The sequence below is a fragment of the Pelodiscus sinensis genome, chromosome 5, assembly GCF_049634645.1.
Source record: "Pelodiscus sinensis isolate JC-2024 chromosome 5, ASM4963464v1, whole genome shotgun sequence".
Lineage (NCBI taxonomy): Eukaryota > Metazoa > Chordata > Testudines > Trionychidae > Pelodiscus > Pelodiscus sinensis.
This window is the reverse complement of record NC_134715.1, coordinates 76525654-76538400: the sequence shown is the minus strand read 5'-3', so window position 1 is coordinate 76538400 and position 12747 is coordinate 76525654. Positions and strand designations below refer to the sequence as shown.

General features: G+C 49.7%; 1 protein-coding gene across 5 annotated transcripts in view; it reads left to right on the top strand.

Moving 5' to 3' along the window:
• Positions 1 to 4386: 4386 nt before the first annotated feature.
• Positions 4387 to 12747, top strand: part of LOC102445674 (EF-hand calcium-binding domain-containing protein 6-like) — a 90491-nt gene continuing 82130 nt past the window's right edge. For all 5 annotated transcript variants that reach the window (XR_012904265.1, XM_075930304.1, XM_075930305.1 and 2 more), the window contains exons 1-2: positions 4387 to 4487; positions 8678 to 8820. Coding sequence is in view for 4 of the 5 variants with exons in the window: in XM_075930305.1 (XP_075786420.1) it covers positions 8776 to 8820 (45 nt within the window). In the remaining variant the exon portion in view is untranslated. The remainder of the gene's footprint in view (positions 4488 to 8677; positions 8821 to 12747) is intronic.

Genomic DNA, 12747 nt, shown 5'->3' with positions numbered 1-12747 from the left:
CAGCAGCCCAGTGGGGGCTGGGAACAGCAGGGCCAGAGGAGTTCCATAGCAATGCTGGGATCAGGAACAGGAGAATCCTGGCAGCCCGCAGCAGAATGGAGCTTGGGGCTGGAGAACTCCAGGTGCCCACGACAGCACGGGGCTGGGAGCCGTAGAATCCGGGCAATCCTCAGCAGCGTGGAGCCAGGAGCTGGAGAACCTCAGGCATCCATGGCAGCATGGGGCTAGGAGCTTTAGAAGTATGGTGCCCATGGCATCATAGAGCCAGAGAACCCTGACAGCCAGCAGCAGTGCAGGGTTGGGAGACAAAGAAGTGTGGCCACCTGCGGCTGCACAGGGATGGAGAAATCTGGCCACACATGGCAGCGTGGGCCAGGGCTGGAGAAGCCCGGCTGCCAAAGGCAGCAGAGCAGGGAAGAGGAAAGTGGGGGACAGAGGCAGGGAGCCAGTTGACTCGGGGCTCCTGGCAGGGGACACTTTCCCTGGTCCAGCAAATTCTGTCATTTGGGACCAGTCAGGTCCCAACCATGCCAGACCAGGGAGGTCCAGCCTATACAAGTGGTCCCTAAAAGGAGGGCTCAAGACTCATTGTCTGAGGATTTAAGAAAAATGCTAACCAAAGCTACCTTCTTGCTTCTTTTCCGTTGCTAAGAAACAACTGTAAAGGAGCACCCAAGCACAGAGTAGGGTCAGTTTTTCTTTTGAATAAAAGTGTTGTAATTCTGTGTTTGTAGAGAATGGGGAATTTCAAGTGGGGCAGGCATAGGATAGGTTTCATATGACTGAAATGTATTAAGGATCGTCTTGTCTTCTGTTGGAAATAGGTTGCTGGATATTGCCAATCTGTTACCCCAGAAGAACCCAGGTGGTGACATCAGGATTCTGATGCCTGAGTTTAAGAACATGCTTAACAAATTAGGGTTTCACATTGGAAATGAGGAGTTTGAAAAGCTTTGGAGAAGGTAACCTCTGATTCAAGTTTTAGATAATATTCTCATTCCCATTTAAAAAAATAAAGCACACCTCTCTGGTGGACTTGTGAGGGTATGTGCGTATGATGCTGGCATGGGATGAAATAAAGAGGGGACAAGTTAAATAGAGAGCACCTAGACAGTGTAAGATATACAGAAGCTACTTTAATCTGTCATAGTACTAGTTCCTACCCTATTTGCCGCAGAGAAGATGCTTAGTTCAGGCATAGGACAGAGGACTCCATTGACTACTCCTTAATTTGTAGCACACACAACTCTCAGTGAAATCAAGTGAAGCTGCACACATGAACCAGCTGCAGAACAGAGTCTGCTCCTCTATGTGGTAACCAGCTAGTGCGCCCAAATGGCAAAGTTTCTTAACTGGTATGTGCTGATACTTTCCACAGAAATATTGGTCACATGAATTTTCACTAGTTCACTATAGTTCTAACAGCAGGTCTGCTGCAAGTAAAGATCTGTGAGTCTATTCATAATGCAGTTTCCATTACAAACCTGATTTATATAGTTACCCATTTTGTAAAGTGCTCTGAGACCATCAGCTGTAAGGGGCTACGTAAGAACAAGTATTATTATAACAGTATGCTCTTGATTATGCACATAGTTTGGGGAACATGGCTTTTTTTCACATAATTGGAAGTTTGGATAATCGAAAGGGTAGTGCAAAGAGTTCATTCCTCTGACGTAATGGCCCTGCTCGCTCACTTGTGACTGTGGAGCTGCAGAGGGTTTCCTCTTCTGCCCTTCCTGCACAGAGGGCTCTGGTGTAGGGATGTTAAGGACTATCCGATAAGCAAATCCTTATCGGATACTTAACAGGATAGTTGACTAGTCGCTTCCCCCACCCTCCACTGCCTCTGTCAGATAGAGGCAGCAAGGAGAGGGAAAAAGGTACTTCAAAGCGGCAGCACTGCACATGGAGCCTTGGGGTCCTGGGCTCTGTGCGACGCTGCCGTTTTCAAATGCCACAGCCACATTTCAAAGGGGCAACACTGCACAGCTGATCCCGGGCACCATGCAGCGCTGCGCCTTTGAAACACTGCCACAGCGTTGCAAAGGGGCAGTGCTGCACAGCTTGATCACAGGCTCCATGCGGCGCTGCCCCCTTTGAAATGCCGCTGTGGTATTTCAAAGCGGCAGCACAGCGGGGAGCCCGGGGCTAGCTGGGGAGTCCCCAGCTGATCCTGGACTCCACCTGGCATCTCAAAGTGGCATAGTCCCACTGAGGCCAGGGTCAGCTCATTGTGGTGCTGCTGCTTTGAAATGCTGGGTGGAGTCCGGGATCAGCTGGGGATTCCCGAGCTCCTTGCGACATGCCAGCTTTGAAATGTACAAGAGTCCCCAGCGGGAGTCAAAGCAGAAGCGCCCATGTGGAGCCCGGAGTCAGTGGGACTTCCTGCTGGGGCTCTTGTACATTTCAAAGGAGGAATGCAGAAGTGCCTATCAACTAGTGAGTAGTTGATGGAAATTCCATCAACTGCTCGACTACTAAATGAATCGCTAGTTAACATCCCCACTCTCGTGTGCCCTACTACAACTGCAGCCTTCCTTGTGCCTGCTGGGATCAGGTGTCATTGTCCCTGTGGCCACACAGGGAGCTCTCTGTTGCCCCACTGTCATGGGAGTGAGACATAATGTGGATGTTTGGATAACAAGGTTTAAAACAGTCGCAGGTCCAGACATAGGGGTGTGTGCGCAAAGGACGTGAAAGCACCCCCCATAAGCTCCAAGTAAACATGCTCCAGCTGGCCAGGAGAAGGCAGAGTGGCACGCTGCCCAAGCCGCCCTCCTCCATATTCTGGCCAGCTGGGGAAGACGGGTTGATTTCCCTGCTTACTTTGGGATCCATGGGAGGCGCATTCACACCCTTGTGGTCCACAGTTACAAAAAAAGAACCCATCTCGCCCACAGTAATTCCTGAGTTGGGAGTATTCTGTATTAGGTCAGATCATAATTCCGGAATATGAAATGCAGAGCCCATTGGATCCTCCATGCTTTCAGTGGAAGCAGAGGATTCGGGGCCAGTTGAGCATTCAGGACTTGGCTCATTGATTATATTCTTTTATCTGTGACAGGGGTAGAGAACATCAGGCCCGGGGGCTGGATGCAGACCCTGGCTTGCTTGGATCCAGCCCCTGAAGGTCTTTAATTCAAATACATTTTGTTTTTCTTCATTTAAATAATTGTTCTGGGGTTGGGCTGGGGATGAGGGGTTCAGAATGCAGTCTGCCCCAGGAGAGAGGACAACCCCCGTCCTCTCTCACTGCAACAGCTTGGGGCCAGGTGAGAAGTGCCTCTCCATGGCTGCTGTAGCTCCAGTGGGCACAGCTGAGGGAAGGGTGCATGTCCCCCGGATGGGGAACATACAGACAAACAGAAAAACTCTCTGAAATATATAGTAGATAATTGTCCTTTTCTCCATCTCTGCCCCCGGCTGCCCCATGGCGTTATAGTTGTTTGTCCTGGTCCCTATCTCTGGTCCTTGGTCCCCCTTGGTCGTTCTGCAGTGTAACTGACCTGCCTGCCAGTTCCTTCCCTTTCCATTTTATGAGAAACAGTTGAATTCCAGGAACATCCCATTATCCTGGCACAACCAAACTCCGACCTTGCTTTAAGTTATAAGAGGAAGCTGTATTCCAAATTCGGTGGTCCCAGCTCTTAGCGTTTAGAAGGAGTTCTTGAAGAAACGGACTCAAACATGAACGGACAGACAGACAAATGCACATTTCTAAAATATATAGTAAGTTTATGGGGACAGCTGGGAATGTCGTCTATTGTTCAATTTTGGTATGTTGGAAAAATCTGCTCCACAGGTTTAGTTCGACTGACATTATGTCAGTGCTTGGTGTTCACAGGAGGGTGACAGTGCTGGGGAAGCAATGAATTCTAAGGGTACATCTACACTAGCCCCCTAGATCGATCTAGGGAAGCTAATGAGGGCGACAGAAATTGCAAATCAAGCCCAGGATTTAAATATCCTGTGCTTGATTTGCATGTTTCCGTCTAGTCGCCATTTTTAGAAATTGACTAGCCCAGAGTAACTGTCCGTGACTACACACGGCAGTGAAACGGGGATTCCGATTTAAATCCCCTAAATCGAATTAGCTGGTAAACCTCATTGCAGGGGGAATACCAGCTAATTCGAGTTAGGGCTTTAAATCGGAATCCCATTTCACTGCCACGTGTAGACACGGGCAGTTACTTCGGGCTAGTCAATTTCTAAAAATGGTGACTGGACGAGAATATGCAAATCAAGTGCGGGATATTTAAATCCCAGGCTTGATTTGCAATTTCGGTCACCCTCATTAGCCTCCCTAGATCGATCTGGGGGCTAGTGTAGACGTACCCTAAGAAAAGAGTCTAAATATGATCATGGCTTTCTCTTTTTGCTGTTCAGATATGACACAGAAGGAACTGGAATTCTGAAAGGAGATACACTACTAAAAAAACTAAGAACTGAGCTCTGAAACGGATCTTCAAAGAATGCTAAAGTTTCTGGTAAAAAAAAAAAAAAAGAAATTTAATTGAATTGAATCCCCAGCTTTCAGTAACATTCATGGCAATCAGAAAAGAAAGGGCATGGAAAGTGAATACTTTGTGGCACTGGTTATGGGGAATGGTGGCTCAGCACTAGTCAAGTATTGAAATAGCTATTCTCAAGTTTTAAAATAATCACTCTCTGTCTGATGAATGTTTGGTAGCCTCTGTGAAATTAATTTGGTGGTTTTAGTTCTTATTGGACAAGTATCAACATCACAAATCTTTTACCATATTTGTTGATTACTAATACCTCTCTCCGCCACACTGTCTGAGGATTTTCTAGAGTACTTTTCACAATAGTATCTTCTAGGAGCACTAAACCAAGTAATTTAGATCTTCCAAGTACAGTCTATAGAATACTTTCAGTTGATTATGCCGGTGGCCTTTCCTAAGTTCCAGGATTTTTTCTTCTTTGTGTCATTGTTTACTTAAATAGCCTACATTATGTGATGTGTATACATGTTGCCTATTCCCAGACATCATGGTTACCTGCTGAATTGCCTGCCTGCAACATAAGGGATAGAACCTAGACTTTTGATTAAAAAATTGGTGTCTATTCAGGCTCAGATTTCCAGTTAGGCATCGTAGGCATGTGCTTATGGGCACCAGAATTCTAGAGACACCTTACTTCTTTAGAACTGTACAAAATTAAGGTCAGCTGCAGGGGGGTAAGGGAGCACTGTTGACACCATGCCCAGGGGTATGTAAAGTGTAAATCCAGCCCTGGGCCTACTACTTTAGTTAAAACCTTTGCTACAAATACCTGTGAAGCTTTTATCCTCTTGATACAACACACATGAGAGGACAATGTAATCATGAACAGGTCTGACAGTTAATCAAGAAAAGACATACATTAGCAAATATGTTACAAATATAGCAAACAGACCTCCAGACAGAGTACCAATAATGGAAGTCACAATCCTAAAGTCAGGCCTTCTAGCTTAGGGGTAGACATTGGGACCCTAATGCTCTCTGCCTTCAGCTTCAGATGTGCATACAAATGTGTGGCTTGGTGTATGAAGAATCTGCCTTGAATTCCATAATGAGCAGAGACCAAAGACTGTAGAGGAGTCACATCTCAAGGTGGTCCCTTGAGGTCAGGGTTAAAGTATATTGGTGGTGCATTGTGAGGAACTTGCATTGTTATTGGCTTGCCCAGTAGAACAGGTGTCATCAACCTTTTTTTATTTTGTAGACCACCTCTTGAGATCCTTTCATGGGATACCTCCCCTTCTAACTGTCTGGTCCTGGTTCCTCATATTAATTCTACTGGAGACAAGATGAAAATAACTTCACTTAATAATAACGAGCATAGCTGCATGTTACTTCTTCCCACCTTGTGTCTTTGTTACTTATTTCACTGAAGAGGTGGATCTCTTCTTGTTCCCTGCAGCCCCCACTACTCTAATCTTTCCATCTCACTTTGCAGTTTAGTTCTGTCTGCCTGTGTGTTTGTTACCCCTGAAAATTTGCTAATCTGACCATGGTTAAATTTACACCCAAGAAACACTTTGCAAAGAAAGAAACAAAGGAGTTGTGCGAGGGGCAGAGAAGTGGTGTCTCTGAGCTTAATTGGATAAAAACGGTACCTGCAAAACCTGAATGAGTCTTGGGCTGTGTTCTAAAACTAATTGGAGGCATCACTGATTGAAGAAAAGTGGCTGTTTCCCAATGGTAACAGAAGGAGTTTTATGGGGCAGCTGGAAATGGTTCCAAGATCACATATTAGTCCATGGGCCACAGATGGTGAACAACTGCTATTGAGAAATGGAGGCCTCCATTTTCTAGGGTTATCAGTCTGGCACCCTCACAACCACTGAATTCCCCAGTACAGGTGCTATTTCCTTCTTTTATTTTTAAAGAAAATAAAAAAGAAAAGGTGTCAAGAGTCATGGTTTGTTTGTATATTAGCAACATTGCATACATAAGTTGGTGTTCAAGGGACAGGTATTCATGAGCTGGTGGGCGACGCAGTCCTAAACAGAACAGCAGGAAGATTTACTTCTCATTTTATTAGGGAGTTCTATCAAGAGGCAACTCTGGTTGTTTGGATTTCTTTTTACTGGATATTATTAAGACTACTGCTGTGCCCTTAAAATTATATACTATACTGAAGCAGACTCTACAAGGGTATGTCTACACTACAAAGTTAGTTCGAACTAACTTTCATAGGCACTACACTAGCACTCCGTTAGTTCGAATTTAATTCGAACTAACGGAGCGCTTAGTTCGAACTAGGAAAACCTCATTTTACGAGGATTAAGCCTAGTTCGAACTGGCCAACACCAGGGAAACTCTATTGCCCCCCTCCCGGCCCCGAACCCCATAAAGGGGCACGGGCTGGCTACAGTGCCCGTGTCAGGTGCAAACCTGCCAGCACCCAGCCAGCAGACCCTGCACCTGGCACGGATCGAGCCACCCACCCGATGCCCCCCAGCCCTTCCCCTCTTCCCGGGACCAGGCTGGCGGCTCCCGGGAGCTTGCCCGGGACCGCAAGAGGCGGGCACCCGCCTGGGCTAGTGCAGACATCGTGGACCTCGTCCACGATCTCCGCACTAGGCACAGGAAAGTGGCCGTCTAGGGCAGGAGAGCTGCCAGCCTGGCCACCCAGGAGCAGGTGTGCAAGAGAATCAAGGGGGTCCAGTGAGACCCCCGACCCTGAGCCCTGAGCTTACAATGGCCGTCCTGGGTCAGACCAAAGGTCCATCTAGCCCAGTAGCCTGTTTGCCGACAGCGGCCAACCCTAGGGACCCTGGAGAGGATGGACCGAAGACAGTGACCAAGCCATTTGTCTCATGCCATCCCTCTCCAGCCTTCCACAAACCTTGGGCAGGGACACCACTCCTACCCCCTGGCTAATACCACTCCATGGACCCAGCCTCCATGACTTGATCTCAATTCCCTTTAAACTCTGTTCTAGTTGTAGCCTTCACAGCCTCCTGCAGCAAGGAGTTCCACAGGTTGACTCCTTGCTTTGTGAAGAACAACTTTCTGTTACTAGTTTGAAGCCTGCTACCCATTCCTTTCCTTTGGTGTCCTCTAGTCCTTCTTTATGGGAACTAATGAAGAACTTTTCTGTATGCACCCTCTCCACCCCACTCATGCTTTTAGAGACCTCTATCCTGTCCCCCCTCCGTCTCCTCTTTTCTAAGCTGAAAAGTCCCAGTCTGTTTAGCCTCTCTTCATATGGGACCTGTTCCCAACCCCTGATCATTTTAGTTGCCTTCCCTTCTCCCAGCCTCTCTCTTCCCCTCTCCCACCTCCTTTTCCCTGTCTCCCCCAGTTTTGTTCAATAAAGACAGATTCCATTTTGGAAGACACGTTATCTTTATTTTGTACATCAAGAAGAGGGGCTAGGGAAGGGTAAGTGGAAGGAGGTGAGGGAGGAATGGGGTACTAGTCCCCGATGGGGAGGACTGGGCTGGCTGTACGGGCTTCTGGGGGTGGAAACTCTCCTGCAGCCCCCCAATTGCCCCCTCTCCCCAGATGGCAGCCTGCAGCAAGTGCAGCCGGGCTGATGGCCGAGTGGTGTGATGTGCCCAGTGTGGGTAGCCCAGGCACTCCAAGCCAGGACTGCTTTGCAAGCGGGGCACCCCTGAGAACTGTCTGTCCGGGGTGGGGGTCGAGACCCTTTAAGCACAGCCCTCGGCTAGCCTGAGAAAGCATCTCCACGCTCTAAGTTCTTCTCTGATGCCCTGCCAGCACTGCTTCCGGCCATTCTTAAGCCCGGTTCAGGGTCCAATTAATGTGGACATGCTAGTTTGAATTAGCAAAATGCTAATTCGAACTAGTTTTTTAGTCTGGATCCGTTAGTTCGAATTAGCTTAGTTCGAATTAACTAATTCGAACTAAGTTAGTTCGAATTAACGTTGTAGTGTAGACATACCCCAAATGAGATAGGCAATGAATCTTCCAAGCTGAGACATATTCAGGAACAAGAAGTTCAATCTAAGTGAAAGGAAGGGTTTTTGCCAGGGTCCTAGCTCTCAATATCTGATCCTACCAGCTGATTTCAGCATATCATGCTATAGATTTACTGTTTCAGTGCTTTAGAGTCCAATTATCTTTCTCACCCATATTTCCTGTCTTCTTTTTGTTAATATTCAATACGTTATTTTTAAACTTTTATTTTTATATCACAACTGAAGGGCAAAGCAGAGAAATATTGAAAACTGAGTGGGAACGCAAAGCTTCACTTGACATAGAAAAATGGCTAAAAGATAAATTCAGAGAAGGATTTAGAAACATGAAAGAAGAATTTGAAAAATATGATCCCCGAAAAAGAGGCAAGGTAAGATGCTTTTTGGTCTGTGAATCTGTTCTAAGTGGGGAAGCACCCACATAAAATGATCTGCAGGTATTGGTTGGGCTGTGATAAGATGTGAGGCAAGGATTGTTGAATCTGTACCCCAATATACTAACCAGCCAGCTGGGCTTACTCAGTTGGGTTACTTAGATAAGCCAGAAGAACATTATTTGGTCCTTTGTGTTTACTAGTGTAGTGCTAATTACCACATTTGTTGCTGAATTGCTGGCAAATGTGTCCATTAATATTGTTTATATCTGTAGTTTTGGTGAATGTGATGCTTCTAATATGAAAATGTTCCCCTTGATGTTAATAGTCACTAACAAGTTCAGTAGCAAGTGTTAATTCCAAACATTTACAAATGCAGGACCAAGGCAAACAGTTTAGCAAAGCTGATTATATATAAGAGAGAATCAAACAAACAAACCCTAATGCTTGCAATTTCTTTTCATTATACATACTTTCTTACTTTTTTATTTAACTTCTTTTTGGTGGTCCAAGAGTATGAGCACTGACTCAGGGCAGACTATTAGAAACCAGGACACAAACCGTAAATTGGTTGTGAGCTCTAAATTTAGATTTCACCAATCAACTGCACTAAGTGAAAACTCATCAGGCACATTAAGAGTGCGTGTACACAGCACCGTAACTTCAAATGAGGGTATGTCTACACTACCACCCTAGTTCGAACTAGGGTGGTAATGTAGGCAACCGGAGTTGCAAATGAAGCCCGGGCACTTTTTCCGGAGGATCGGGGCCAGTCTAGACGCTCTTTTCCGGCTTTTTTAAAAGCCGGAAAAAAGCGGCGGACATTTTTATTTAAATGCCGCGGGGGATATTTAAATCCCCCGCGGATTTCCCTACGACGACTAGTGAAATTTACATGCCCCTTCCGGAAAAGGGGCCAGTGTAGACGTAGCCCTACAGATGAGTTACAGTCTAAGGTTTTAAAAGGTAGTAGAGGTTCTGTAATCAGCAAGCTTTATTTGTTCTGAGGGTTAACCCAAGCTAAGCTGTTGGGGATTTCTTGCTTATGCAGAGGAAACTCCCTGTCTGATAATGATGGATCTCCTCTTTCAGGAGGGGTACAACAATTTTTGTAGAAGAGTAGTTCTTCTTCGAGTGGTTGCTCATGTCCCTTCAAAGTAGGTGTGCACACCGCGTGCACTGTGTCTTCCGGAGCATTTTCCCTAGCAGTACCCGTAGCGCCGGCAGGGTGCCCCCTGGAGTGGCGCCACCATGGCGGGGCATAAGTACCCCTGCCGGCGCTGCCCCACCTCAGTTCCTTCTTACCGTCGTGACGGTCGTTGGAGCGTCTCTATCTCTCTTAGTCTCTAGTCAGTCAACTGCTTACGACTTCACCCAAGCATGGTCCAGGTCGGCATGCTAAGGCAACCCATGCGTCGGGACCACCCCATGTGGGGTCAGTACCGATCGCTACCACAGCACCGTTCTTGACGCTGGTTCTCCAGTCCCGGTCAGTTTCGGGCCACGCTCGATCTTCGGTGCAGCTCAGCTCCTCGCCAGCCCCCTGCTTGGCGGTACCGGTGCCGTACCCCCGCAGCCATGTGGCATTTACTCAGGCGTCTCTCCCCTCCACGGCACCGAGCCTCATGGAATTGACGTCCATCTCTGCGCCCTCACAAGCACCGGATTCAGCCCGATGGCAGTCGGCGGCTCCTACGGCACCGCCCCCGGTACCGGGCCTGGGTCCCCCAGTACCGTACGTGACAGCGGGCACCCCGGTGCCGCAACTAACACTATCCACATTACCGGCACCGGGCCTGGGCACCCCGGTGCCGCAACTGCCGGCGACTACCCTACCGGCGCCGTGTCTGAGCACCCCGATGCCGCAACTGCAAGCGACTCCCCTACCGGTACTGGGCCTGAGCACCCCGGTGCCGCAACTGCCGGCGACTACCCTACAGGCGCCGGGCCTGGGCACCCCGGTGCCGCAACTGCTGGCGACTATCCTACCGACACCAGGACTGGGCACCCCGGTGCCGCAGCTGCTGGCGTCGACTCTCCCGGCACCGGGCCTGGGCACCCCGGTGCCGCAGCCGGCGGGGACTCTCCCGGCACCGGCCATGGGTCCCCCGGTGCCACAACTCGTCCGGCCCCGCCGTACTCACGCGGGCAAGCCAGAATCTATGGCAAGGTTTGCTCCGCATTCCTCTTCGGCTCCGCCTTGGCCGGAGTCCGATTATTCGTCAGATTCCGACGCAACCTCTGTTCGGTCAGGGTCCTCAGGAGCTTCCTCGTCCCACAGGTCTCAGTCCTGGCACCGGCGGGACCATCCTCAGCAAACTTGGCCTCCACATCCTCAGTGGCCGTTCTGGACTCCCTGGGCCTACCATCAGTGGCAGGGCCCGGCGCCCCCTCCTACGGTGTCAGGACTGTCGGGTCACCGCTCCCAACCTTTGGCGTCCCTGTCTCAGGCCCCCTCTCCACTTGGGGCGCCACAACCAGATCCGACGGCGCAGGCACCTGCAGCGGAGATGAACCCGCAGGGTACGCAGGATGTACAACCGCCACCGCACTTGGGGCCATCTGGCTCTATCCCAACCCAGGAGTCGTCCTTGTCATCGTCGTCGTCCCCGGACGAGGCTCTAGCAGACCTGGCACCTAGTCTGCCTACCATGGATGCCCGTACGCACCAGGAACTTCTCCGGCGCATGGCATTGAAACTAGCTGTCCCAGTGGAACCTGTCGTTGAGGACACGGATCCAATGGTGGACATCATCACTGAGGACGCGCCCATGCAGATGGCTTTACCGCTCAATAAGACGGTGACTAAGATCTCTAAGGCTCTGTGGCAGACGCCGGCGACCTTGACCCCTACCTTAAAAGGGGTCGAGAGGCGCTATTATGTCCCGCACTCGGGACATGAGCATTTGTATTCGCAACCCATCCCAGGATCCTTGGTTGTGCAGGCTGCAGCCCAAAAGGAACGGCTCTCTCAGCCTGGCCCATCTAGAGAAAGAGCCTAAATGGCTGGATCTGATCGGCCGTAAGGTTTACGCCACAGGGGCACTACAGCTCCGCATCGCGAACCAGCAGGCGATGTTGAGCCAGTATGCCTTCAATACCTGGCAGGCAGCCGAAAAATTCAGGGATCGGCTCCCAGCGGAGGACCGCCAGGAGTTCGCAGCCATTGCTTCCGAAGGCAAAGTCATCGCACGAACTGCCCTCCAGGCGTCCTTGGATACCGCTGACTCAGCAGCCTGCACCATGGCGACTGGTGTCGTGATGCGTCGCGGAGCCTGGCTGCACGTGTCAGGAATTCCCCCTGACGTGCAAAATACAATCCAGGACTTGCCGTTCGAGGGAAACACTTTGTTCTCGGAGCACACCGACTCTAGGCTTCATACCCTGAAGGACACAAGGTCCACGTTGAAATCCTTGGGCATCCACATGCCTGCCCCGCAGCGTTGACATATGCCCTATCGACGGCAGGGGAGAGCGCAGCCCTAGGTCCCCTGTGGGGATTACTGGAGGTGCCATTCCCGGGCCTCCGGTGGAGGTTCTGGGGCGGTTGCGCACCCCCAGGGCGCTAGGGGTCGGCGTTGTCGCCCCAGGGCGGATAACCAGCGGGGAAGTCCCCATGGCACTTCCCATCAGGGCAAGCTGCAGTTTTGACGCGCTATTCGAGGGTCCTGTACCAGTCTCCCACCCTGGGCCCCCGTTTGGGGCCAGGTTATTCCTTTTTGCCCATGCGTGGGCGCTAATTACATCAGATGCCTGGGTTCTAAATATCGTAAATGGGGGCTATACCATCCCATTCCTGGGCCCACCGCCTTCAAACCTCCCTTCTCCATTCCCACTAAGGGACACTCCTCACGAACACATCCTGCACCAGGAGGTGTCTGTGCTCCTTGTAAAAGGGGCAATAAAGGAGGTTCCCTTACACCT